At 43.9% G+C, this 26,848-nt stretch overlaps 1 protein-coding gene across 2 annotated transcripts in view; it reads left to right on the top strand.

Moving 5' to 3' along the window:
- LOC124004638 (seizure protein 6 homolog) overlaps positions 1 to 25,277 on the top strand; it is a 140,223-nt gene extending 114,946 nt beyond the window's left edge. The window contains exons 5-18 of one of the 2 annotated variants that reach the window (XM_046313295.1): positions 498 to 683; positions 2,319 to 2,487; positions 3,504 to 3,670; positions 5,657 to 5,851; positions 6,096 to 6,234; positions 13,877 to 14,073; positions 14,844 to 15,038; positions 15,705 to 15,896; positions 20,330 to 20,524; positions 20,657 to 20,695; positions 20,888 to 20,996; positions 22,831 to 22,936; positions 23,402 to 23,410; positions 24,079 to 25,277. In XM_046313295.1, coding sequence (XP_046169251.1) covers positions 498 to 683; positions 2,319 to 2,487; positions 3,504 to 3,670; positions 5,657 to 5,851; positions 6,096 to 6,234; positions 13,877 to 14,073; positions 14,844 to 15,038; positions 15,705 to 15,896; positions 20,330 to 20,524; positions 20,657 to 20,695; positions 20,888 to 20,996; positions 22,831 to 22,936; positions 23,402 to 23,410; positions 24,079 to 24,108 — 1,928 coding nt within the window. In that variant the 3' untranslated portion in view covers positions 24,109 to 25,277. The remainder of the gene's footprint in view (positions 1 to 497; positions 684 to 2,318; positions 2,488 to 3,503; positions 3,671 to 5,656; positions 5,852 to 6,095; positions 6,235 to 13,876; positions 14,074 to 14,843; positions 15,039 to 15,704; positions 15,897 to 20,329; positions 20,525 to 20,656; positions 20,696 to 20,887; positions 20,997 to 22,830; positions 22,937 to 23,401; positions 23,411 to 24,078) is intronic. The other variant, XM_046313296.1, reaches the window with a different exon arrangement.
- Positions 25,278 to 26,848: the final 1,571 nt, after the last annotated feature.

Here is a 26,848-nt window from a genome sequence, read left to right as displayed (position 1 = left end):
TTGAGTAAAAAACAGTACTGTTATTGATCTAGGTCCCTCAGTGGGTATTCAGCCAAGCAATGCATTCTGTTGAGCATGATACGCATTAGGAAGCCATACTGTATGTGTGTGTAGTGTGTCATGAATGTACCTGTATGGAGAGGCAGGAGGAAGGCAAACATGGCAGTTTCATGGCCTCCATTAGGTATATGGCCAGACCAATCCATCATCCTGAGACACTAAGGTTATTCTCTGGAATAGCACAGGTCCTATAGACATGTACTGTCTATAGACATGTACTCTGGTAGGATAGGGACTATGACCTGTCAGTGTTCATCCACACACGTCTCTCTATATATTCTTTAGGTTTGGTTCCCCTCCCTCTAAAAGGCTTTATGATGAGCAAGAAAGTATTTTTATGTTGCTACACTTTTATTTTGAGTCAACTTGGATGCTGTTAGTCGCCGTTAGTCTCATTCTCTCTCTCTCTCTTCTCTTCCCTCTCTCTCGTCCCACAGCCTTTGTGTTGAGCTGTACCTTTCCCCAGCGGCCGGTCTGTGGGGATGTGTCTGTGAGCAGCCTCCACTCTGGGGGAGAGGCCTACTTCTACTGTCTGACTGGGTACCATCTGCAGGGAACCAACACACTGACCTGTCTCAACGCCAGCACCCCCTACTGGAGCGGCACGGAGCCGCAGTGCCATGGTGAGGGCTGGGGGTAGCTAGCTACACACCTCTCACATCCATTTACCACAACGGGACCAGTACACCTTGCTATGCACACAGACTTTCTCCACAGTTGTTGAACATATTAATAGACAAAAACACTCTTCCCCTCTCAAACCTTATCACAGTCTTTCAAAATGAATTTACATTCCCTGTGATTTGTCCTGTAACTATTCCTACCAGAGCATCAACACAGTTCTTCCCTTTGCAACAAGTGAGGCGTAAAAGTACATAAACACGTTGTCCTCGCTGGAGCAATTAATTCCACTAGAATGATCTCACACTTACTCAGCTTGGTGTTGCTCAAAAGTTAATTGGGGTTTATTAATCATTGATTTGGGCCTTAATGGTGTGAGCTGCAGTGTATGTTGTACTGGGGTGGTGAATGTTAAACAGACAATCCTATTCAGTCAGACCTCTCCTAGGAAGTAAAGAACTAAACAAAACAAGCCACGAGAACCAGAGACTCCATCATATTTTCTCTTCCAGGAAGTTCACCTCTTGAGTCTACTTGTATTCATCTTGCATAACAAGCACAGATTCAGACAGGGTTCAATCCCCAGTGGAGGACAGTTCAGAAGCAGACAGTTTAGATGTAGGATCTCATTTTGCTGCTCAGATGAGCACCAATGATGAATAGTGAGTGAATGTTTTAGCCCTAGTCAGATAAGATAAACATTTGGAACAGTGGGTCTCTCCATTGTTTTAACAGTGAATGGACAGCAGGGAGGCTCCCTCGAGCATTGGGCATCTTAAAGGCATAGTTTAGATAGTATAAGGATTCTCTCTCCTTATATTGGGTGACCAAACAAACCATTTAAACTGTGTGTGTGTGTGTGTGTGTGTGTGTGTGTGTGTGTGTGTGTGTGTGTGTGTGCGTGCGTGCGTGCGTGCGTGCGTGCCTGCCTGCCTGCCTGCCTGCCTGCCCGCCCCAGACAGTGGTCCCACAGCATGGTGTCTGCAGGGTGTGATTACTGATGGCAGGGCAGAGTGCCACAGGGAAGGTTAGGGCTGCTGCTCTGCTTTAATTAAGCTTCGTGTCTACCTAGCTGACCTTCACCTCGTCTGTTGTGATACACTGATATCAATACCAGACCCACTCTCTCTTTTATTTCCTTTACACAAACTCAGAGCTTGCTCTTACTCAACACCTCCACTCATTGTGTTCTTGTGGTTTATCTCTAGCCATTGTTTCCCAAGGTATTCTTTGTCGTTACACATTCTGTTTGACTGGGATTTTAAGCAAATGTTTTTCCCCAGACTAAAATACCTCTCTCTACTTCTTCTTCCTCCTCCAATCCCATCCTCCTTCACTCCTCTCCTCCCATCCTCCTTCTCTCCTCATCCTCCTTCACTCCTCTCCTCCCATCCTCCTTCTCTCCTCATCCTCCTTCTCTCCTCCTCTCCCATCTTCCTTCACTCCTCTCCTCCCATCCTCCTTCTCTCCTCTCCTCTCATCTTCCTTCACTCCTCTTCTCCCATCCTTTCCTCCTTCTCTCCACCCCATCCTCATTCTCTCCTCTTCTCTCCTCCTCCTCCCATCTTCTTTCTCTCCTCCCATCTTCTTTCTCTCCTCTCCTCCCATACCAACTTCATTCTCCATGGGCATCCCAGCTGCTTGTGGTGGCATTGTCCGGAATGCCACGGTTGGACGCATTGTGTCACCCGGTTTCCCTAGCAACTACAGCAACAACCTGACATGCCATTGGCTGCTGGAGGCCCCAGAGGGACAGCGAGTGCACGTCCACTTTGAGAAGGTGGCCCTGGCAGAGGACGATGACAGGTGTGGTGTCAGTCAGGGGGTTTACTTCACTAGAGTGGTCAGTCAGACCTGGGTTCAAATAGTGTTCATTTTCTTCCAAATATTTTGATCTTGGGTGCCAGATGAGTGGGGTTTGCACTTAGAGGGCTATTCCATTGGTTGTATTGCACCAGGCTAACTCAATAAAGTACATAACTTTAAAATAAAGAAAATACTGTGTGAACCCAAGTCTGCTACAGTGTTCTGACCTTAGTGCTCTACTCCAGTACACTATCCTGTTCTAAGTGTTCACTTGAGTTTAATAATCATTCAACAAGCAGCCAACAGAGTCCTACTGCTGGCTCTGTGACAGTTGGACATGATTCTCACTGCAGGCTCATGGTTCTGTTGTCACACATGTCATATCACCAGTCCATTCCTCTGCTACACTTCAGGGCATCGCCTCATCATCTGAGATTGAGATTCAGTGGAACATCTGTGTCTCCGTGTCAGAATGCAAATCCAATTTTGAGAAAATGGTGAGAGAGGAAAGGAGAAAGAGAGAGAGAGAGAGAAATATTGAAATAATCGGATACATTTCACTTCAATCACCTTCCTACTTTGTTTTTTGACTGTCTATTCATGTTCCTTATTGGAGTCTTAATGCTCTATGATTGCATCTATAAGCTGTTGTGAATGTTTGTAAAGCAATATAACACTAACAAGGTGCTTCAAGTGAATGACTTGAATTGACAAGGACACACATATTTGAGTTAAGATAATGTTGTTTTTATGAGCGGTAGCAGCTGTGTCTGGTAACAATAACAACTATACTTTTAATCAGGTCAGTAGGCTAGCTGCTCAACTGTACTGAATGATATCATTGGCCATTTGTGCAGAACAGTCCAGCCCAATGCTTTAATACCGTATAATTTTCCTTCCTGTTGTGTCATCTCATTAGGGGCTTCCGTCCAGGTAGCTGAGTTAACTCTGAAAATGCATATTACAAAGTCTTAGAAATCCAACCAGGTACTAATGTGTTTTAATTTCTCTTTCAGGCTTCTGATCAAAAATGGGAAGAACATTGACTCTCCTCCGATGTATGACTCATATGAGGTAGAGTACCTGCCCAACGAGGGCCTGGTGAGCACCTCCAGACCCCTCTTCATAGAGCTCACCACTGATGGAACAGGCACCTCCACCGGCATCGCCATCAGATACCAAGGTAGACACATCCCCATGGGAGCTAACGCAACTCTTCAGGTCACGGTTACACCTGACCCCCCTTTGACCTTCTCCATCTCACAGAGACACTTCCAGGTCATGGCACCAATGTTTCTGACTGGGTTAGAACCAACATTCACTTTAAACTGCGTCTGTGCACTCCCATGCACTTCCTCCACGACTGCCACGCAGAAGAAACGCCATGCTGCGCAAAGACGCAAGAGATTGAACTTCATTGAGTTTGCAATATATAGATGAATGTTTTTTTCTGTGATCGAATCAACATTATATCAGCCCCAAAAGAAGTCTAACTTTACAAGATTGAGTCTGTGATTTTGTTATAGACAGGGCGCAACGGAGTAAAATACTATTGGCGGGGGTAGCCCACGAGTGGTCTTTCAGTCAACCACGTGTGAAAACGCTTTTCAGATCAGTTTAAGATCAGAGTCGCATGTGTGCACATTTGTAGATATTCTTTGCTAGTTATTGAGTTATTAGCCCGGTTCTAGATAAGTATAGGTCAGCAATGGGGAGTTACTGATTAAGAGATTCCTGCAAGAGCACAAAACGTGTCGGCTACATTTCAAGCTGGTTTTGAAAAGCCAGTCAGGTAAAACGCTTATGTCTTAATTAAGTGTTGTATTTTGAGACATGCAGATACATGTTGAGATATGCAAATAAACCAATAGGCAGAGGGGTAGTCTACAGTGTCTAATTTTCTATATGGTAATAATTGTATATTTTATTTTGTAAAGTGGTTTCTTGCATCATACAACACAATACAATGCAATTTACAGTCACCTATTTGGCCCATGGTGTTACAGACCAAGTCGAATCATTCATTAATGTCAAGCCCTTCATAATGTAAAACCGTTTTTAAAAGTCTCATGCAATGTAGGTCTGCATTGAACACATAACTTCTTCTTCTACTTCTTCTACTGTAGGCTATATCGTAGAAATCCATGTGAAAATGTTATGGGATTTGCTCCATTGGTTTTGTTAGTAGTCCTACATTATGCTCAATTAGCCACAATAGCCTATTGTCTACTGACTAAAACTGTAAGGGTACAGCCTCAGTGTTCACTGTAAACTCGCACCGGAAGTTGGACAAAATTCTCCCGACATTCAAGTTTCTGCTCACAAGACCTCAGATTTGCTCAGTGCCCCCAAAAATGAGACGGAACAGTGGTTAGAACATAGGTTCCCTGTGTGCCACAAGACCAGGCATGGGGATCGAACACAAGTCTTCAGGTCTCTGGAAAGTGTACTCAAGGGCACTCAAACTTCCCTCACACACTCCAGCAATGTAAAATGAGTGGAGCTAAAACCTGTTGTTTATGAAACGCAGACTAGTATAACCAAAAGACACTGCCTCAGGCCCTCTCCTCATCTTTCCCTCCTCTAAAGAATTGGAATGGAAAGGAGTCAAACATAAGAATCAATTAAAGTCCTCTGCTCTCACTAGTTTAGCTACGAACTCTCAAATGCTTTATTGTTCTCCATGGTCATGCCCAGTCATCCTCTCTACGTGTGGCAACTCATTCTTATAGGTGCCTTTTCAAAGGGCTGTTCAGAGCTTGGAGTCAGAGCCACATCACAGGTCCTGGAGTCATTATCCAATCAGATCAATTTAATCTGATTAGGGCTTCAATTTACTGTAGCAAATGGGATTATGCTGTGAGAGAGCAGCGCTGCTTATTCTAATGGACCGTGTGTGGGTTGTCTTTAACAGCATTACCCTCATCAATCTGACACAGGGTGGAACTGATTTAATAGTGCTCCCCTCACCCTGATTTGAACCATTACATGTCAGTCAGTGGGTTGACGCAACAGACCTCCAATAAAATTAACCTCTGGATCTGCTCCGTCCCTGATAGGAGGCGAGCTAACGGGCAAAGTCAATGGCCCACTGCATGACAGACATGGGGCTCAGTGTCACAGTCTGGCCTTTTGTCTGTGACTGATCCACATATCCTCTCCTTCATAGCGTTTGCAGTGGGCCACTGCTATGAGCCGTTCGTCAAGTACGGTAACTTCACCAGTAATGACAGCACGTGGGCAGTGGGGACCGTGGTAGAGTTCACCTGTGACCCTGGCTACACCCTGGAGCAGGGCTCTGTCATCATTGAGTGCATGGACCACAACAACCCCCAGTGGAACGAGACTGAGCCCGCCTGCAGAGGTATGCTGTGTGTTTTTGTTCTGTGTAGGAAATGAGCTGTATGATGTTGTTGAACAGAGTATTTTTGCTTAATCTGTGTGTGTGTGTGTGTGTGTGTGTGTGTGTGTGTGTGTGTGTGTGTGTGTGTGTGTGTGTGTGTGTGTGTGTGTGTGTGTGTGTGTGTGTGTGTGTGTGTGTGTGTGTGTGTGTGTGTGTGTGTGTGTGTGTGTGTGTGTGTGTGTGTGTGTGTGTGTGTGTGTTACAGCTGTATGCAGTGGAGAGATGACTGACTCTGCTGGAGTGGTCCTGTCTCCTAACTGGCCGGAGGCCTACGATAGCGGCCAGGACTGCATCTGGGGGATTCACGTGGAGGAGGACAGGAGGATCATGCTAGACATCCAAGTGTACGTATCTTAACTATCTCTTACGTTCTTCACTACAGATTCTCCTGAACATAATATATAACATGTTATACAGATGCAGAAGAAGGATGTTAGCTATGGGAACCCTTTTAGTAACGTCCTGGCATTCCCCTCCCCATAGCAGTTCAAGTGGAGGACGCCCCACCACAGAGTAGCTCTAACCTTTCTAAGAATCTTCACCCGCGCATGAGCTCTGCAGCACGTCTCTGCACTCAGATCATTAGGAGAAGCTTTACAGCTGATGTACAAACACAGGCCTGACTTCAAACAGAAACTGCCAGTGCAAAGAACTACCCCATTGTGACTGGTTAAACAAATGAAAGAGAAAAGGGCTGAAGATAAAATAATATCTTGCTCTTGGATGGGACACATAAGTACCAGCAGACAAAGGTTAATTACCAACTGGAGCGGAAACAAATTATTTAACGGGGGTTCGGACAGAGGTGGTGTGTGTTCTGCTGAATCAGATAGGTTGAGCAGAGCAGAGGAGAGGAGTGAGTGTTTTCCGTGATAGTGATGTCAGGTGAAGGCTGGGAACAGAAGACCCTGCTGTGTCAGACCCTGATAGATTAACCATGCGTACAATCATTTGGCTTCCTTAATTAAGAACTGGCTCATTTGCATATGTTGTCTCTCTTGCTCTTCTCTCTCTCTCTTCGGAACGCCTCAGCTGTGGTTGTACATTCTGAAGCATTGTAATAAATGGCATCCCCCATGTTTGGTACAAGAAGCTGTCAACAGAATTAATTTCCTATTCATATAGAGGGGAAGCGATTTGGGCAGATATGACTTTCAGGGACAACGGTGAAGCGCGTTCAGCTCAACCTCGGAGCGTTGATGAGAATTCAGCTTGAGTGTGCATGTGAGTGAGACAGAGAGATCATCTACAGGATTTCCACGCCATTTCCTTCAGTTTTGATGTGAACATCAATATCAGCATATGCTGAACAAGGAGAAATATGAGAACCTAACATCTGAAATCTCAGTTTAAAGGCATCACTCAAACCACTGTTATCCTTCACTACATCCTCAGGGATCCTATGATCATAGCGATGAAACCAGTGCTGCACAAGGAGTGATAATCTGAACACACAGACTCTCGTGTCATGAATTTGCATGTTCCATGTCTGATGCCTCCCTCCTGGCCCACTAGTCACGCCAGTGTTCTGGAACACAATTGCACTGTGTGTCTTCCTAAAGCTCGTTACCAGGGTTTAGGAACACTTTACCACGGTAATGAGAAGACTCTCATTCCTCTATAATCATTCATCACCGCCCAGCGTCCTGTTCACCACTCCCACAATCACACAGGACCAGGGGCCCTAATGACGGCTGGGACACTCATTCAAGGGCCCTTCTAATGACGACTGGTTCATCCCAACCAACCAGGAGGGCTAGCTAGGTGCCTGTTAAGGGCTCAGGTGCAGGAGGAGGGGCTGTGAACGACATGCAGGTGTGGAGGATGGTAAACCTGGGGTGTAGTTCAGCAGCCTAAGTTCAGATGCTCCAAATGTTGACGAAGTGCTCCAACGCCTAAATAGTGTTTAGGAGTGTATGGGAATGGGATTTAGCTGTGTCTCTGCCTGGATGATGATCAGAAATACACAAACACCCATGCATATGACTTTTGGCAGTTCTAGTTCATGTAATAATTTGTACACATTCATGCATACATTCACGTACATACCAATACACACACACTGTATACACTACCCCAGTAGTCCTATGGCGTTAATAAGGGAGGAAATAGTTTGCAAGTCAAATATGATGTGAAAGACAGACAGTGATTTTGGTAGTTTCCATTTTGGCTTCCATTATAGTGTACTTTGCCTTTGGTGAGAATTTAGTGAGAAGAGCGACAGGATATTTCATGCATTGATGCATCAAATATTAGTTATAGCCCTTATACCTTGATTAGGTTTGTCTCCCAGGGCTGGAAGTTGGCAGGAGAACTCATTGACTTATTTCATCACTAGTATCACTGATAACTGTGTTGACTCTGAGCCTGCTTGTCTGGATATGTTAGCCTAGTTGAGGCGGAGTGAAGGGCAGTGGATCTGGATCCCTGTCCAGTCAAGATCTCACAAGCCAGAGAGGAGTGGATTAGAAATGGGATATTCCATCAGCACATTCATTCAGGTTAGTCTGTGGGAATTAAGAGGTGCAGGGGTGAGAGGAAAGGAGCAGATTCTAATGATCATTGAGCAGCCATCATGACTCACAAATGACTGTGTTTAATCCAATTGTGATTTGTATTGAGGGGTATTCATTTTGCTCAAACTAGCTAGAAACGGGCAGGTGGTATTTATATTTTACTTGTCCTGGACATGAATGTCAAGTTCTCTCAGAGGTGAAGAATAGAGAATGCCATTGCAGATGAGGAGTTGTCTGAGATAATGCATTCTGAAGGAACATGGTGGCAGGCAGCTGGGCCTGTGGGCTGAGTCAATCTGAGCCTGTGTTTAAATTACACGAAATCAAATCACTGCCACACAATAGAAAGCATGATTAATTTTCGCTGCAGATACGGCAGCACAGCTATGCAAAGGCTTGTTTAACTTCATCGCAACAAAGTTAATGCAAGCTGATACAATTTCTCAATCTGTCCCGCTCTGTTGAGGTGAGATGCATTTTCAGGTGTCAATTATTTACTGCAGGTTTAGCATTTTCTGGAGGGGTAATACAGATGCATCAGCAGAAAATACCCACTGGGCACACACTGGTTGAATCGATGTTGTTTCTACATCATTTAAATGAAATTAAGTTGAACCAAAGTGGAATAGACGTTGAATTCAAGTCTGTGCCCAGTGGGTAGGCGAAGCTGTCCTGACATTTAATTAGTCTGATACACCTGATCTTTGCCAAGTCGTATGTGCATCATATCTAGGGACGCTAGGGACTCTCCTGGAAGAAGCTAGCTAGCTTACAAAGAATAACAACAAAAAATATCTAGTTAACAGAAGAAAGGAAGACAAAATAAGGACAAAAGAAGGACAGAAGAAAAAGGAAAAGAAAGAGGACAACAAAGTGAAACAGTCAGCACTTCTATTGCAACTTCGTATTTCGTCGTCCTAACGTAGTCTACACTGCTATCTGCCCAGCAGCTAGCCAGCTAGCAAACGTCCACCGTCTACCGAATAGCAGCACTGTAGAAACTATTACACTCAACTGAACGACTTGATTAGTGTAGTGTTAGCTAGCTACATAGTTGTCTTTGCTGTCTTCGTATCCAAGATAATTGTGTAGTTTAGAGCGTGTAGTCTTAGAGTGATTATCTTAATTTACCGAGGTTAGCTAGCCAGCTATTTGTCTTCCTTAACGTAGGAGACACTGCTAGCTAGCCAACAGCTAGCCAACGTCTACTGAATAGAACTTCCGCACTCAACAACCCGGTCGCATTCCGCTTCGCTCCACAGGTAGTATCACATTTTTCATTTCATTTCATTACAGCACAACGGTTTGATTTGTTTGATCGTAGCTAGCTACATAGCTAGCTACATAGCCGTCTGTGTATCAAAGATAATTGTGTAGTCTAGAGCGATTTTCTAGGTTAGCTAGCCAGCTATTGTCGTTCTTTTAACGCAACGTAACGTAATCAACAGTGCTAGCTAGCCAGCTAGCCCCCGAATAGCAGCACTGTAGAAACTACTACACTCAACGGAACGACTTGATTAGTGTAGTGTCAACAACGCAGCCACTGTCAGCTAGCCTACAAAGTCAACAACGCAGCCACTGCCAGCTAGCCTACTTCAGCAGTACTGTATCATTTTTAATAATTTTAGTCAATAAGATTCTTGTTACGTAAGCTTAACTTTCTGAACATTCGAGACGTGTAGTCACCTTGTCATTCCAATCTCCTTGCATTAGCGTAGCCTCTTCTGTAGCCTGTCAACTATGTGTCTGTCTATCCCTGTTCTCTCCTCTCTGCACAGACCATACAAACGCTCCACACCGCGTGGCCGCTGCCACCCTAATCTGGTGGTCCCAGCGCGCACGACCCACGTGGAGTTCCAGGTCTCCGGTAGCCTCTGGAACTGCCGATCTGCAGCCAACAAGGCAGAGTTCATCTCAGCCTATGCCTCCCTCCAGTCCCTCGACTTCTTGGCACTGACAGAAACATGGATCACCACAGATAACACTGCTACTCCTACTGCTCTCTCTTCGTCCGCCCACGTGTTCTCGCACACCCCGAGAGCTTCTGGTCAGCGGGGTGGTGGCATAGGGATCCTTATCTCTCCCATGTGGTCATTCTCTCTTTCTCCCCTTACCCATCTGTCTATCGCCTCCTTTGAATTTCATGCTGTCACAGTTACCAGCCCTTTCAAGCTTAACATCCTTATCATTTATCGCCCTCCAGGTCCCCTCGGAGAGTTCATCAATGAGCTTGATGCCTTGATAAGCTCCTTTCCTGAGGACGGCTCACCTCTCACAGTTCTGGGCGACTTTAACCTCCCCACGTCTACCTTTGACTCATTCCTCTCTGCCTCCTTCTTTCCACTCCTCTCCTCTTTTGACCTCACCCTCTCACCTTCCCCCCTACTCACAAGGCAGGCAATACGCTCGACCTCATCTTTACTAGATGCTGTTCTTCCACTAACCTCATTGCAACTCCCCTCCAAGTCTCCGACCACTACCTTGTATCCTTTTCCCTCTCGCTCTCATCCAACACTTCCCACACTGCCCCTACTCGGATGGTATCGCGCCGTCCCAACCTTCGCTCTCTCTCCACCGCTACTCTCTCCTCTTCCATCCTATCATCTCTTCCCTCTGCTCAAACCTTCTCCAACCTATCTCCTGATTCTGCCTCCTCAACCCTCCTCTCCTCCCTTTCTGCATCCTTTGACTCTCTATGTCCCCTATCTTCCAGGCCGGCTCGGTCCTCCCCTCCCGCTCCGTGGCTTGACGACTCAATGCGAGCTCACAGAACAGGGCTCCGGAAGGCCGAGCGGAAATGGAGGAAAACTCGCCTCCCTGCGGACCTGGCATCCTTTCACTCCCTCCTCTCTACATTTTCCTCCTCTGTCTCTGCTGCTAAAGCCACTTTCTACCACTCTAAATTCCAAGCATCTGCCTCTAACCCTAGGAAGCTCTTTGCCACATTCTCCTCCCTCCTGAATCCTCCTCCCCTCCCCCCTCCTCCCTCTCTGCAGATGACTTCGTCAACCATTTTGAAAAGAAGATCGACGACATCCGATCCTCGTTTGCTAAGTCAAACAACACCGCTGGTTCTGCTCACACTGCCCTACCCTGTGCTCTGACCTCTTTCTCCCCTCTCTCTCCAGATGAAATCTCGCGTCTTGTGACGGCCGGCCGCCCAACAACCTGCCCGCTCGACCCTATCCCCTCCTCTCTTCTCCAGACCATTTCCGGAGACCTTCTCCCTTACCTCACCTCGCTCATCAACTTATCCCTGACCGCTGGCTACGTCCCTTCCGTCTTCAAGAGAGCGAGAGTTGCACCCCTTCTGAAAAAACCTACACTCGATCCCTCCGATGTCAACAACTACAGACCAGTATCCCTTCTTTCTTTTCTCTCCAAAACTCTTGAACGTGCCGTCCTTGGTCAGCTCTCCCGCTATCTCTCTCAGAATGACCTTCTTGATCCAAATCAGTCAGGTTTCAAGACTAGTCATTCAACTGAGACTGCTCTTCTCTGTATCACGGAGGCGCTCCGCACCGCTAAAGCTAACTCTCTCTCCTCTGCTCTTATCCTTCTAGACCTATCGGCTGCCTTCGATACTGTGAACCATCAGATCCTCCTCTCCACCCTCTCCGAGTTGGGCATCTCCGGCGCGGCCCACGCTTGGATTGCGTCCTACCTGACAGGTCGCTCCTACCAGGTGGCGTGGCGAGAATCTGTCTCCTCACCACGCGCTCTCACCACTGGTGTCCCCCAGGGCTCTGTTCTAGGCCCTCTCCTATTCTCGCTATACACCAAGTCACTTGGCTCTGTCATAACCTCACATGGTCTCTCCTATCATTGCTATGCAGACGACACACAATTAATCTTCTCCTTTCCCCCTTCTGATGACCAGGTGGCGAATCGCATCTCTGCATGTCTGGCAGACATATCAGTGTGGATGACGGATCACCACCTCAAGCTGAACTTCGGCAAGACTGAGCTGCTCTTCCTCCCGGGAAGGACTGCCCGTTCCATGATCTCGCCATCACGGTTGACAACTCCATTGTGTCCTCCTCCCAGAGCGCTAAGAACCTTGGCGTGATCCTGGACAACAAACTGTCGTTCTCAACTAACATCAAGGCGGTGGCCCGTTCCTGTAGGTTCATGCTCTACAACATCCGCAGAGTACGACCCTGCCTCACACAGGAAGCGGCGCAGGTCCTAATCCAGGCACTTGTCATCTCCCGTCTGGATTACTGCAACTCGCTGTTGGCTGGGCTCCCTGCCTGTGCCATTAAACCCCTACAACTCATCCAGAACGCCGCAGCCCGTCTAGTGTTCAACCTTCCCAAGTTCTCTCACGTCACCCCGCTCCTCCGCTCTCTCCACTGGCTTCCAGTTGAAGCTCGCATCCGCTACAAGACCATGGTGCTTGCCTACGGAGCTGTGAGGGGAACGGCACCTCAGTACCTCCAGGCTCTGATCAGGCCCTACACCCAAATAAGGGCACTGCGTTCATCCACCTCTGGCCTGCTCGCCTCCCTACCACTGAGGAAGTACAGTTCCCGCTCAGCTCAGTCAAAACTGTTCGCTGCTCTGGCTCCCCAATGGTGGAACAAACTCCCTCACGACGCCAGGACAGCGGAGTCAATCACCACCTTCCGGAGACACCTGAAACCCCACCTCTTTAAGGAATACCTAGGATAGGATAAAGTAATCCTTCTCACCCCCTCCCCCTTAAAATATTTAGATGCACTATTGTAAAGTGGTTGTTCCACTGGATGTCATAAGGTGAATGCACCAATTTGTAAGTCGCTCTGGATAAGAGCGTCTGCTAAATGACTTAAATGTAAAATGTAAATATCTTTAATGTCTTGATTCGTAACTCAGTTTACAGAGTGCAAACAGGTCGATGAGATTGAGACATTTTTACACTCTCCATGTTATTCATGTCATACAATACACTACTGATACACGACTGTATTACAGAACCAAATCTCTTTATCGTTCAAATCTTTGTTTTTTCTTCTTCTGTTAGGCTCCAAAGTGATTAATAGTTCAATTGCTTGCGTTGTAATGAGTTTTATCAGGAGCCACTTGTGATTAATTTGAGACAGGAAAGAGTAACAGGTCACTTCCCGATTCTGGCGTAGTGTGATTTCCTCCCTACTTTACACCCTGTCCTGGTTCTTAAGCAGAGGGCTCTGTCTCAGGTGACACATTTAAAACAGGAGATTTTTTTTGAAAGTGATAAATTACCACATGGTTTTGTCACTTTCTTTTCAGTAGAGCTGTGGTGCTCCAAAGTAAATGGAACATTTAAACGGAGCGTCTCAAAGCAACAAACGTATTTTAGTGAGGATGCTTTCACGTTTTTAAAACAGATACAGAAAACAATGACAAAGAAACTATATGACAAATGAGCTAGTAATGTGAGGGTGTGCATGAAAACCAATTAATTATGCACGGTGAAATATATTTTCCTTCTGTCTTTGTGCTCCAGCCTCAACATAGGGAAGAACGATCTGCTGACGTTCTATGATGGAGATGACCTGACTGCTACGGTGCTGGGTCAGTACGGTGGCTCACGGCCACACTTCAAACTCTACACCTCCATGGCTGACGTCACCATCCAGTTCCAGTCTGACCCGGCCACCAACATCTACGGCTACGGCAACGGCTTTGTGGTGCACTTCTTCGGTAAGACTCCGGAGTGAGTTAGGAGAGACTGTGAACAGAATGAAAGAGTTAAAGAGACAGAAGGGCAGTGAAGAGGGGAGATGAGTAAGGAGGAGGAGAGTTCCAGAGGGTTCAGGAGGAGGAGACTCTCTTAAACATAAAAAGGAAGGGGCCCCTTCCATCAGCACGGCCGTCACGACACCGGAGCGGAGCCAACCCATAAAGCAGACATCTGATAAGACGTAATGAATTCCATGTAGAGAGAGGGAGAAAGAGGAGGCAGCAGAATACTGATGACTGGGAGAGAGAAGAGTGAGTGAAAGAGAGAAGCGAGAGAGGGACAAAGGGAAGGCAGAGAGAGAGAGAGAGAGAAAAGGCAGAGAGAGAGAGAGAGAGAGAGAGAGATTTATAGTCTGTTCATGCCTCTGACAGAGATGGAAAGCAAGGCCCAGCCAAGTGGTGCAGCTGTCTGGTATTGTGCCCGTCAGAGACCCAAACACAATTACTGCGTGTGTTTGTCCACATTAGCCTCGTCTGCAGGGTGCCCTGCCCTCTCTGGCTTCTGCTGTGGCTAGAACGGGCCCCGCCAGGCTGCCTGGCAGACAGACATCCTATTGCATGGCACTTGTCACACTAGATTGAAATTCATACAAAATGGATGTCCTCTATTGTGTTTGTCCAGAGGTTCATTCATTTGAATGCAAAACCACACCACTCAAGCTCTGTGTGCTCTGTGAAGTCAGTGCCTTTTTCTCTGGCTTCCTTTCTCTCTCCCTCGTTCATGGATACAGAGGTGCCTCGTAACGACACGTGTCCAGAGCTCCCAGAGATCACCAACGGCTGGAAGAGCACCTCCCACCCTGAGCTGGTCCATGGCACGGTGGTCACCTACCAGTGCTACCCAGGTTTCCAGCTGGTGGGTACAGAGCTGCTCATGTGCCAGTGGGACCTGACCTGGAGTGGAGACCTGCCAAGCTGTGAGAGAGGTGACTACCACACACACACTGGCACACAGAAGGTGCATTTTAGGTGTGAGAAGCAGTTTCAGTTAAGGACAGGCTAAAGCAGAGGCTGATGGGTAAAAGCATTCACTGCTTTTCTGACAACACAACCCTTTTTTCTGTATAGACCAACGTATCAGTGAGGTGAGTAGGCTCTGTATTCCAGCTCCTCCACACATTACTCCTGTTCTATCCAGACGACCTGGATGCTGCGGAGTAGAGACAGAATAGTGTGACAAAGTCCTTGGTCTTGGTCACGTCCCACACAGTGACAGGCACGGCATCACTGACCGGTAACAAGAGACTCATTTGGACGTCTGTCACGTGAACATTATTACCACACTGACCCTTATCCTACTAGACCCAGGATTGGGTTCATGGTTTGCTGTTGTGTGAGACTGAGACACAGAGATAATCTCTTTATTTTACAGCTCGGTGGGTTTGTGTCTGCAGGCTTTAATTAGAAAAAGTCCCAGGCACCACTCTGGCCCCATTGGTTAACCACAAATAAGCATTGACAACTGCTAATGATAAAAAAAAAAAAACTAATTGTATTCCCTGCACATGAGTAAAACTCTGTTTTTTTCTGTGTGTGTGTGTGTGTGTGTGTGTCTGTGTCTTTGTGTGTGTCTGTGTCTGTGTGTGTGTCAGTGCTGTTGTGTACAGACCCAGGTACTGTGGAGCACAGTCGCAGGGTGATGTCCAGCCCGCGTTTCACTGTAGGCTCCACCATCCAATACATCTGTAATAAGGGCTACACTCTCTCTGGAAACAGCCTGCTCTCCTGCTACAACCATGGCTCCTCCGGACCTAAATGGAGCGAGAGGCTACCCAAATGTGACTGTACGTACCCCCAGGGCTTCAGCCTGCTAAAACATCTCCATCATACACACTTCCCAGCAAGCATATGGTTCCTTGGACATTGTGGGTATATTCGTTTTTGGTTTCCCATTGGTTCTGGGAACAAAGCTGGTAAAACGTATTTTTTTTAAACGTTCTGAGAACGGAAGTGAAAATTTCAACTGTCCTGGGAACATACATTTTTAGGTTGCAGGGAGGTTCTGAGAACGTTTTGCTACATTTCCCTGAATGTTTTCCTTGAAGATTTATTTCTGTTCTGAGAACAGAAATGATAGGTTATTTGAAGGTAATTAAATAACATTATGAGAATAGATTTCAATAAGAAGTTTAATAACACAACTGGCTTAGTTTGGGTTCACCGTTTAACTCCAAGAAGATATAGGATTTGTTTAGGGAGTGATTGTTATTTATAATAAGGGTTACATGGAGAAAATCTGACTTCTCTGAATTGAAAATGGATGACCCTCCCTTCAGCAAAATATATTTGACCTAAACCCTCACTGAACTCTTGAAAAAAAATAACAAGTGACCCTCTTCTACAACCAAAATAATAATTAAAACAAAGTGGATAGCAGATGACTGTCTACTGTTTACCCTCCCTTCCTGGACAGAGCAAAGCCTTAGATATGCAGTTTTACAAACTGTTCTTCATCCTGTAAACAGTAGATGGCAACGCAGACATTTTGATAGCGCACAGGGATGCGGGCTAAAAGGTCATGGGTTCGCAGACCACCATGGACAAGAGTAGGGTTAGAAAGATCTTATATATAGTAAAACCATTGCATGAGTCTATCATCGTATTTGCAGGTCTGAGAAAAAAATGGCCTTTTATAAACATGTCATGCAATTCTACGTAATTTTACCCATTAGCGGAATTATTATTTTTTAATACCACACAAATTACCTAAATTATAGGCTAAGAATGGACAGAGAAATAGGGCTATGTGTTCACCTTATCATATTTCTCCAATGCCAAATCAGTGTGTCTTGTTTGCAAATAATTAAGTCAGTGACTTCATTAGGAGTCTGAGCATGGTAGGCTACTTTCATAATTTAGGCACACCATTCCACCCCAGACAGAGTAGACCTACCATTCCACCCCAGACAGAGTAGACCTACCATTCCACCCCAGACAGAGTAGACCTACCATTCCACCCCAGACAGAGTAGACCTACCATTCCACCCCAGACAGAGTAGACCTACCATTCCACCCCAGACAGAGTAGTCCTACCATTCCACCCCAGACAGAGTGGACCTACCATTCCACCCCAGACAGAGTAGACCTACCATTCCACCCCCGACAGAGTAGACCTACCATTCCACCCCCGACAGAGTAGACCTACCGACACAGAAAAATGTTAGCTTTAACTGCTGGCTACTTGTCTTCCGTGGCTTTTAACCCAACAAGAGAAGGTCACAAGTGTTTCCTTAAAAGCTGTCTTTGTTTAAACATATTCTATTGTACAGAAAGTGAATAGCTTAATCAATTGATAGTGACAGAATTAGATTACTTCCCAAGCAAAGTATAGTCTTTCCCGGGTATTTTGTAGCTTGTTTCGAGCATAAAGCATTGCTGACCAAAGCGCTGTTATAGAGACTTTATATAATCAGATCCGTTTTATTTTCTTCAAAATCTTCAACTAACAAGGGGTGGGCCTATGCTTTCTTGCAAATGTCTTTAATAAAAATGTAGGCCTGTGGCATACCCTCTCGGTCTTGGTTTTAATTTAACAGCCCTTCACTGACTCGGAGATAGGCTACTTAAAGAGTGCATGGTAGGTGGAGGAATTGACCGACACAAAATAGCCTAATTGTCTGTCAAAGAAATAGGCTTCAACACAAAGCCCTCTTGTTGTTAGTGAAGTCTAATTAAAATGAGTTTTCCATTTCTGATTGATTGTGCCGCGGGTACTGCTTCAAGTTTCAGCACCACAATGTACGTTATGTGAATCTGGATTATTGTGAGGTCAATAACTCTCATAAATACATCATGGGCAAGAAACATTGTTTTTATTCAAATAAATTATAATAGTAGCAAGCTATCGAATTTGACCCTCTGTCCTTCGTGCTCTGCTTCTCAAACTGAACAGAACATAGGCTATAGGCTAGTCTGTGCGCAAGATAGTGCATTTTTTTGGACTAGGCCTAATCAGAAGAAGCCTTTGTCTCTCCTGAACTGTCACCATAGCCCTACACAACACAAAACGTTTTTTGATCAGCAAGAGCAGAGCAGGGCTCAGGGGTGGAACATCCATTGTAGTGTGTAATGCAGTCTGGTTTTATTTACACCGTCCCAGCAGCTATCTTAGAAATATAACTTTGCTCTGTGCTTCTCCAAACATGCACTTGGTAGCCTATAGGCTATGGATCATTTGATTGAGACCACACTAAATAGCCTATAGGCACAATTTATATTGCATATATATATTGCACCAGCGGAAAATCAGAGATGAGGGGCAACATCGGGTACACACTGATTTTTTAAATTTTATTTCACCCTTATTTAATCCAGGTAGGCCAGTTGAGAATAAGTTCTCATTTACAACTATGACCTGACCAATATGAAGCAAAGTAGTGCGACACAAACAACAACACAGAGTTACACATGGAATAAACAAACGTACAGTCAACAACACCATATATAGCCTAATAAGCAGCTAATTCTACAACAATGAGACATATTGACATTTCATCAATTACAAATTACATGACCCTTCCCTGGACTAGATTTAAAAAATACTAAACCCTCCCCTTGAGTGAAATTGAAAAAACATGACCCTTCCCCATTTCCCTCCAGGTAACCATTCTGTACATTTCGATCAGTCCCTTAGGCATTAATCATGAAAGCACATGTATTTTTTTATTGTGGCACGGTGTCGGTTAGATTTGAACCTACGATCTTCTGTTCTCAATCCATGGAATTAGTCCACTATGTCACTAGGATGGAGCTAGCATGTCATGTTTTTTTAAACTCATACAAAGCTGTTCATTTTAGATTACTCAAACAGACTCCATTTAAAAAAACAAGCACTTAATTAATTAAAGGTGCAATATGCAGGAATCACTCCACCATTTCTTGGTTGCTAAAATTTGAATAGTTCTAATTCTAATCATTTCAGTATGTGACAAAACAAGCACTCAGAGTGTAGAGAATCACTGTACCATCTAAGCCGCTGTGAGATACCTTTTCAATAACCAAAACTATTGTATTTTCAGCTGTTTGAAGCTGGTGTACAAAACTGAAAGTAAAAGATGCAAAAATGAAACGTTGGAATGAGAAGCATAGAAATACTGCACATAGAACTGATCTACCGCTTTTTAGACGTGCTTTCAATGGGAATGACAGATCTATAACTCACATCTATATGTGAATTTGGTCAGGTAACCCAAAAAGTGACATATTGTACCTTTAAAATCAGTTGTGCCCAATTAGTGGGCAGCCCAGCACACCTATCAAGATAGAGGATAGAGAGAGTTTTGTTGACTGACACTGAGAATGGAATGTGTATGTTTTTAAATAACATTCTTAGAGCTTCTATGAACGTAACACATGTTTCTTCTGTTTTTTTAATGGAAAGTTCTTAATGTTCTGAGAACATGACTTTGAACAGAATCATGAGAAAACCTGCAGAAAGCGATATGCTTAAGTACTGAAATTCCCATAGAAGAACAATGTTTCTTAAAACTGCGATATGTAACTTTTTGGGGGCGACCTGACCAAATTCCCATAGAAATGGGAGATAGATATGTCATTCTCATTAAAAGCAAGTCTAAGAAGCTGTAGATATGTTCTATGTGCTTTATTTCTATGCCCATTCTTGCATTTTTGTTTTTACTTTTGGTTTTGTACATCTGCTTCAAACAGTTGAAAATACAATAACTTTGGTTATTGAAAATATATTTCACACTGGTTTAGATGGTACAATGATTCTCTACACGATACAATGCTTGTTTTTTCACAGAAATTGAAATTAGGCAAACTATTATAACGTTCAGAGAACATGACTTTAAATAGAACCATGAGGAAACCGGCACAAAACGTTATGCTGAAGTACTACAAGTCTCATAGAAAAATGTTGTTTCTTAGCAATTCTGAACAATTTGAGAGCATTACTTTAAATAGAACCATGAGGAAACCTTACGCTGAATAGTACAATTTGCACCTGGTTTTCAGAAAGTTATGTGCTAGCTGGATATCCTGCACCATTCACAGAATATTGTGGGAAGGTTGTATGCAAAGTAACCATAGGACAACCACACTTTCACCAAGCTCTAAGAAACATACGGTTCTCAGAACAAGCTGGATTGGCAATGTGTCCAATTCATACAAAACACCAAGAGTTTTACTAGCTGTTTACAGAAATACATTATATGATGTTGACTGTGTGTGTGTGTCCTGTCCACTCCTCTCTCAGCGGTGACCTATGAGCCTTGCAGGAACCCTGGCACCCCATCTTATAGCACCCAGATCTCAGAGAAGCCTCTCTACCAGGCCGGGGAGACGCTGCGCTTCTCCTGCCTCAGAGGCCATGAGCTGCTGGGGGAGCCTGTCCTCCGCTGTGTCCCTGGACACCCTTCAGAGTGGAGCAGCCTGCCCCCTGTCTGCGGAGGTAGGAACTGCAGACACATACTCCCCTGTGTGTTTAGTTCACTCTGGCATTGTTCACAGTAGTTCATGATGAACAATATATCTGTCTGTATATTTTAACATCTGTGTTCTGATGTTCTCCATTTCTTTACAGCCTCCTCAATGGAGTTAATGAATGAACGCAGGTTAGACGGTAAGTGCCGTAAAGTCTGCACAGTAATTGTTAGATCTTTCAAATTAAAACATCAAGTCAAGACCAAATTTCAAAAAACGAAATACAGTACTTCCCAGCAACTTCAAGTGTGTTACATTGAAGTGTGCCTCTTTAGGGTATCATGCCAATTGAGTCTGTCCCTGTTGATTCCTCTACCTCTCTGCTCACCAGCTGCAAGTGCAGACTACATCATGGAACGAGCCAACATAGCTCTAACAGTCTTTATACCAGTGGCCCTCATCATGGTCTTCATCATCGGGATCTACCTCTACTTCTCTAAGTAGGTCTTGTATTCCTACTTTATATAGATAAAAAAATACTTTGAAAGTATGAAAGCTATCATCATCCATAGTACCAAGTAGTCTATCCAGGGGTTGACTTGGACTGAAAATAGGTGCCGGTACAGATTTTGGTTGCCGTTACTGTTTATATATAGGTGCAGGAGCTCCACAATAATTTTGAGCTCTAGCTGTAGAACATTTGAGGTGCTGGTACTCGGTGAGCTCATGCCCAAGTCAAGCACTGAGTCTAACCAATAGCTATAGACCAGCTAGGTTCTGTAATAATGTTGTAAGTATACTATGCTGCCCTTGTGACACTACAGTGTCTTCAGAGAGTATTCGGACCCCTTGACCTTTTCCACATTTTGTTACGTTACAGCCTTATTCTAAAATGTATTAAATGTTTTTTTTTACCTCATTAAGCTACACACAATACCCCATAATGACAAAGCAAAAATAGGTTTTTAGAAATGTTTGATAATTCATTACAAATAAAATAAATATTTAGACCCTTTACTCAGTATTTTGTTGAAGAACCTTTGGCAGCGATTACAGCACAGAGTTTTCTTGGGTATGACACTACAAGCACGGCACACCTGTATTTGGGGAGTTTCTCCCATTCTTCTCTGCAGATCCTCTCAAGCTATGTCAGGTTGGATGGGGAGCTTTGCTGCACAGCTATTTTCAGGTCTCCAGAGACGTTAGCTCGGGTTCAAGTCCGTGTTCTGGCTGGGCCACTCAAGGACTTTCAGAGACTTGTCCCAAAACCACTCCTGCGTTGTCTTGGCTATGTGCTTAGGGTCATTGTCCTGTTTGAATGTGAATCTTCGCCCCAGTCTGAGGTCCTGAGCGCTCTGGAGCAAGTTTTCATCAAGGATCTCTCTGTACTTTGCACCATTAATCTTTTCTTTGATCCTGAATAGTCTCCTAGTCCCTGCCGCTGAAAACATCCCCACAACATGATACTGCCACCACCATGCTTCACCGTAGGGATGGTGCCAGGTTTCCTCTAGACTTGACACTTGGCATTCAAGCCAAAGAGTACAATATTGGTTTCATCGAACCAGATAATTTTGTTCCTCATGGTCTAAGATGTCTTTACTGTAGGTGTATTTTGGCACAACCCAAGTAGACTGTCATGTTCCTTTTACTGAGGAGTGGCTTCTGTTTGGCCACTCTATCATAAAAGCCTGATTGGTGGAGTGCTGCAGAGATGGCTGTCCTTCTGGAAGGTTCTCCCATCTCCACAGAGGAACTCTGTGGAGCTCTGTTAGAGTGACCATCAGGTTCTTGGTCACCTCCCTGATCAAGGTCCTTCTCCCCCGATTGCTCAGTTTGGCTGGGCGGTCAGCTCTAGGAAGAGTCTTGATGGTTCCAAACTTCTTCTATTTAAGATTGATGGCCACTGTGTTCTTGGGGACCTTCAATGCTGCATACATTTTTTTGGTACACTTTCCCAGATTTATGCCTTGACACAATCCTGTCTCTGAGCTCTACGGACAATTCATTTGACTTCATGGCTTGGTTTTTGCTCTGACATGCACTGTCAACTGTGGGACCTTATATAGACAGGTGTGTGCCTTTCCAAATCATGTCCAATGAATTTAATTTACCACAGGTGGACTCCAATTAAGTTGTGGAAACATCTCAAGGATGATCAATGGAAACAGGAAGCACCTGAGCTCAATTTAAAGTATCATAGCAAATGGTCTGAATACTTATGTAAATAACGTTTTATCCATTTTAGAATAAGGCTGTAACATAACAATATTTTGAAAAAGTCAAGGGGTCTGAGTTTTTTCTGAAGTCACTGCATGTGTGTGTGTTCTCTAGGGTTCAGGGGAAGCCTCTGTGTCTTCCCATGTCCACCTCCTTACCATATGACCACATCCCAGGAGAGTCCACCTTCGACAACTCCCTCTACAAAACAGAGACTACGGTACGTTCTGATATAGAGATATTCACTGGTTCTTTAAAATGCCTGTTGGAATTAGTGAGCCCCCCAAAAGGTTGAAATCAGACGCTGTCATCCGTGTCTGAGATGATGCACTTAAAGCACCATCTGGTTTGCCATATTGCAGGCTCATTCTCCAAATCTAATTTACCGTTAGGTGATATAGAAATGGGTTTGAGGGGTGTAAAGCTATACTCCGTTCACGTTCAGTCATTGACAAGGGCCATTTCATTACACCTGATGCAAACAAAAGGTTTCCTAGTTCATTTGACAAAAGCATAGCTTTATTTTTGTGCTATGACATTGTTCAGACATGGGTTCAAATAGTATTTGAAAGATGTCAAATATTTTACCCAGGTCTGATGCCTTCATGCTCATGCTTTCAGATAACTAACAATTGTCTCTCTGTCTGTTTGTTTCTCTATTTTTTTCATGACTGCACTCCTGAAGAACAATGAGGTAGACATAGCGCTAGGCTACAACCTGCTTATTTAGCCTCCCCTCTGTCTTTCAGTCAGTCTTCATCAATTCCACATTCTGAACCTATTTCACACTGTGAGCTTATTGAACTAAAGCCCACAGTAGGTTTAGCACATTTAAATGGGTCAGAGGAGAGGTACAAACCTCTCAAATCAAATAAAAAATAGAGTCAAATTGGTCACATACACAGTTTTGCAGATGTTATCACAATTGCAGCAAAATGCTTATGTTTTTAGCTCCAACAATAATTATCAATATAATACAATAAACACATCATCTAAAAGTTAAAAAGAAGTATCAGAAAGAGAAATGGAATAAAAATAAATATACCGTATACTGTATGTATGTGAATGGTATGTATAGACAATGGTGTGTGTGTATAGACAATTTAAGGTCATTGTCCCCTCTCTCAGGTGAAAATGGAAAAGCCTCACAGTTTGGGCTGACCTCTTCCAGACACTAAACGTATCCCTGTGATATCCCTATCATAGTCTACAAACAGATGTCAGTTATCACACGGCTCATTCACAAAAAGAGGAATAGCCTTTGTGATCATAGTAGGAATATGATCTACTCTACTTCTGTCTCATTATACCTTATTGTGTACAAGCTTGTCCCTAATTCAGAACTATGTCCTCATTTCACAGGACACAAGAGAGTATGAGGTTTCCATCTAGAGGCACAACTACGTGTTTCAGCAATGACAGGTCTGGTCTCAAGATGGTTTGCCTTGTGGAAGTTTGTCTGCACTCCTCAGACCCCCCCCCCCTCCTTCACACCTCACTCCGCTTGCCTCCCCCACCTTTCCCTCTGTCTGCTGAACATGTTTCTGCCCAGCCCACATTGGCCATCACTGCAAAGACTGGAAAACATGATTCTTTTTGTAGAGCTTCAACAGCAATGGCCTAACAGCAGTGTTTGTACAGTTTTTATCCTGAGATGATCAAAGCCTAAAGACGTCAGTCCAATGTCGAACCTCACAAATGGGAAAGCTGAGTTTATATCTAGTCCAAAAAATGGAATGTGTCAATACAACACGATATAGGGAATGTTTATTTTGAGGCAAGGCACACCACAAAAGAGCTAGATTGTTCAAGTGATGATTGGAGGGATATCATAATAACTTGGACTCTTAAACCTTTCAAATACAATGGACAATTTAAACATCTTTTCATTTTTTTTGTACAATAGCTGCAAATTGTAAAATTGACCCTCTCAAAAACATGTAAACACACCTCTTTTTTTATGCAACCTCCTATGATTAAAAACATCTGAATGTGCCTTAAAATGAAGGCCCTTATTAAGCAATGTTCATATCATGTATATTTCTGATACTGCATTGGTTCATCTGAGATTATTACATTGTTGATTTCATATGGATCATAAAATAGAGATGTAGTAATACAAAAGAAAATGTCCTTTCATTTCTTCTCATACAGAATTGTATGTGTGTCTTCAACATGCTGATTGAAAGGTATTCATGAATGATATTGGATTGGCAAATCTCTGAACAAGTCTATGGCAAAGTGTATATCAGTTCTAGTGCCATTAGTTTTGTGATGAAAACCAGGGAAGGTTAAAGCTTAAGAAGTCACTGTTGTGGATTGGGGATTCCTAAAAACTGATGCAATGTATTTGCCTAAAATAATATAGCTTATTCTATAGGACAATGCATCACCATTCAAACTCTCTTTTTATCATTGTCACTTGATAATATTTATTCACACAAACAGGTGTGATGACAATGATTATACTTCTATAATCTATTTTTGATTCATTGTATATACACTGATTAAGCCAGTTCATGAACAAAACGTCCTCAATAAAGTTATTATTCAGAAAACAATTGACACACAATCTCATTAAATCATTTATTAAGGATTACTGGTTCACTTCGAGATGCATTTAGCCTTTTTTCCCTCTTAGTCGTTCATCTGAATTTGCCCTGATATGTACAGTATACATGAATAAAGAGCTGAAGAAAGCAAGAATGTCTTTTGAAGAAGTGAAGAAAACCGCATAACACGGAGCACACTGGAGGAAGCTTTTGTCAGATGACCCATGCTGCTCATTGAGTCAAAGTAAATCAAGATTGTAGCTACCTCTGACAGTGTAGAGGTTTTGGGGTTGGAGGTGTAGCAGACTCATGTCCGGTGTAGTGTACTAGTTTGTAGTTCAGAGAGTAGCAGACTTACGGCCAGTGTAGCGGCGAAGGGGTGGTCTTCCCGTATAGGCTACATACATGTATAAGGTTCGCCATATATTATCTGTATCCCTATAGAGCCTTATACCCACCGTGGATAAGATTACCAGTGTAAACAAGACCACCAACACGCACTGTGGTCTGGTACCATCTATAGTTAGGTAATTTATGTTTGAATAATAGTCTAACATGTTCTTATATAAGTAGACATTTATAACAGACAGCGATGGGGAATAAGTGGCGTAAATATATTCCGAACTGCTGGGGAAACTGTGACTCGCTATACTTGTGCCTCACACTTTTGTCTTGTCATGTAGTATCAGCACCATCTACTGGTCACCAAAAATACTGCAACCAGGGAGGGGTTTAACTGGCTTTTCCTCAACGTCATTTTTTGAAAGATTGACAACGATTCAGGTCCGTAACAAATTATTGTTTTGGGAACAGAACCCTGTATAGAGATTGGATGTTTCCTGATCTGTGAGAAAAATAAGCAGAATGTTGTTGACCCAGTTTTATCTTGCCCCATCGTTTTCCTCTGCCCTGCCAGTGAACTTTAACTTCTAACCAAATATGGTAAGGAGAGGAAGCATCGATATAGATAGAACATTTGACAACAGAGCAGACACACTGGCACCCAGTCTACTAAAATGGGGGGACTGAACAAAAAAATGCTTATGGTAAAATATGCTGACAAATACTCCCCAAATAAGACAACATATTGTACAGTACTAGCTATCCTCATTCAAATTCAGTCCTACTTTTTCGAGTAGCCTAACAGCAAAAATAACTTTGATTAGCACAACCAGCCACCAGATGACGCCATTATTCATTTTACGGCATTAACTCTAATAATACTGCCATCAGGCGAAGTGTTGGGCAAAACTTTGATCTGACAGCGGTTCTAAACTGGTTTTGCCTGGGGACCCAAATTTGACAATGACAATTGAGTCGCGACCCATTATTATGGACTGTTGATGATAACATTTTATAATGTTATATTGCAGCTGCCTTTATTGGGCAGGTTTCATTTGCAAAATAGACTCTGTTCTCAATGATGGTATTAAAGAAAGTAATTAGGCTACACAGCCATATTAACTGAGAGGACATGCATTATACATTCAAGAGAATAAGCCATTTAATTAGGTGGTCGGTTCAGGAATGGGGTGTAATAAATGATCAGACTCAGAACATGACATCAAAACCAGTCCAAT

The sequence above is a fragment of the Oncorhynchus gorbuscha genome, linkage group LG19 (assembly GCF_021184085.1).
Source record: "Oncorhynchus gorbuscha isolate QuinsamMale2020 ecotype Even-year linkage group LG19, OgorEven_v1.0, whole genome shotgun sequence".
NCBI classification, from domain to species: domain Eukaryota; kingdom Metazoa; phylum Chordata; class Actinopteri; order Salmoniformes; family Salmonidae; genus Oncorhynchus; species Oncorhynchus gorbuscha.
This window is presented reverse-complemented; position numbering and strand designations above follow the sequence as displayed.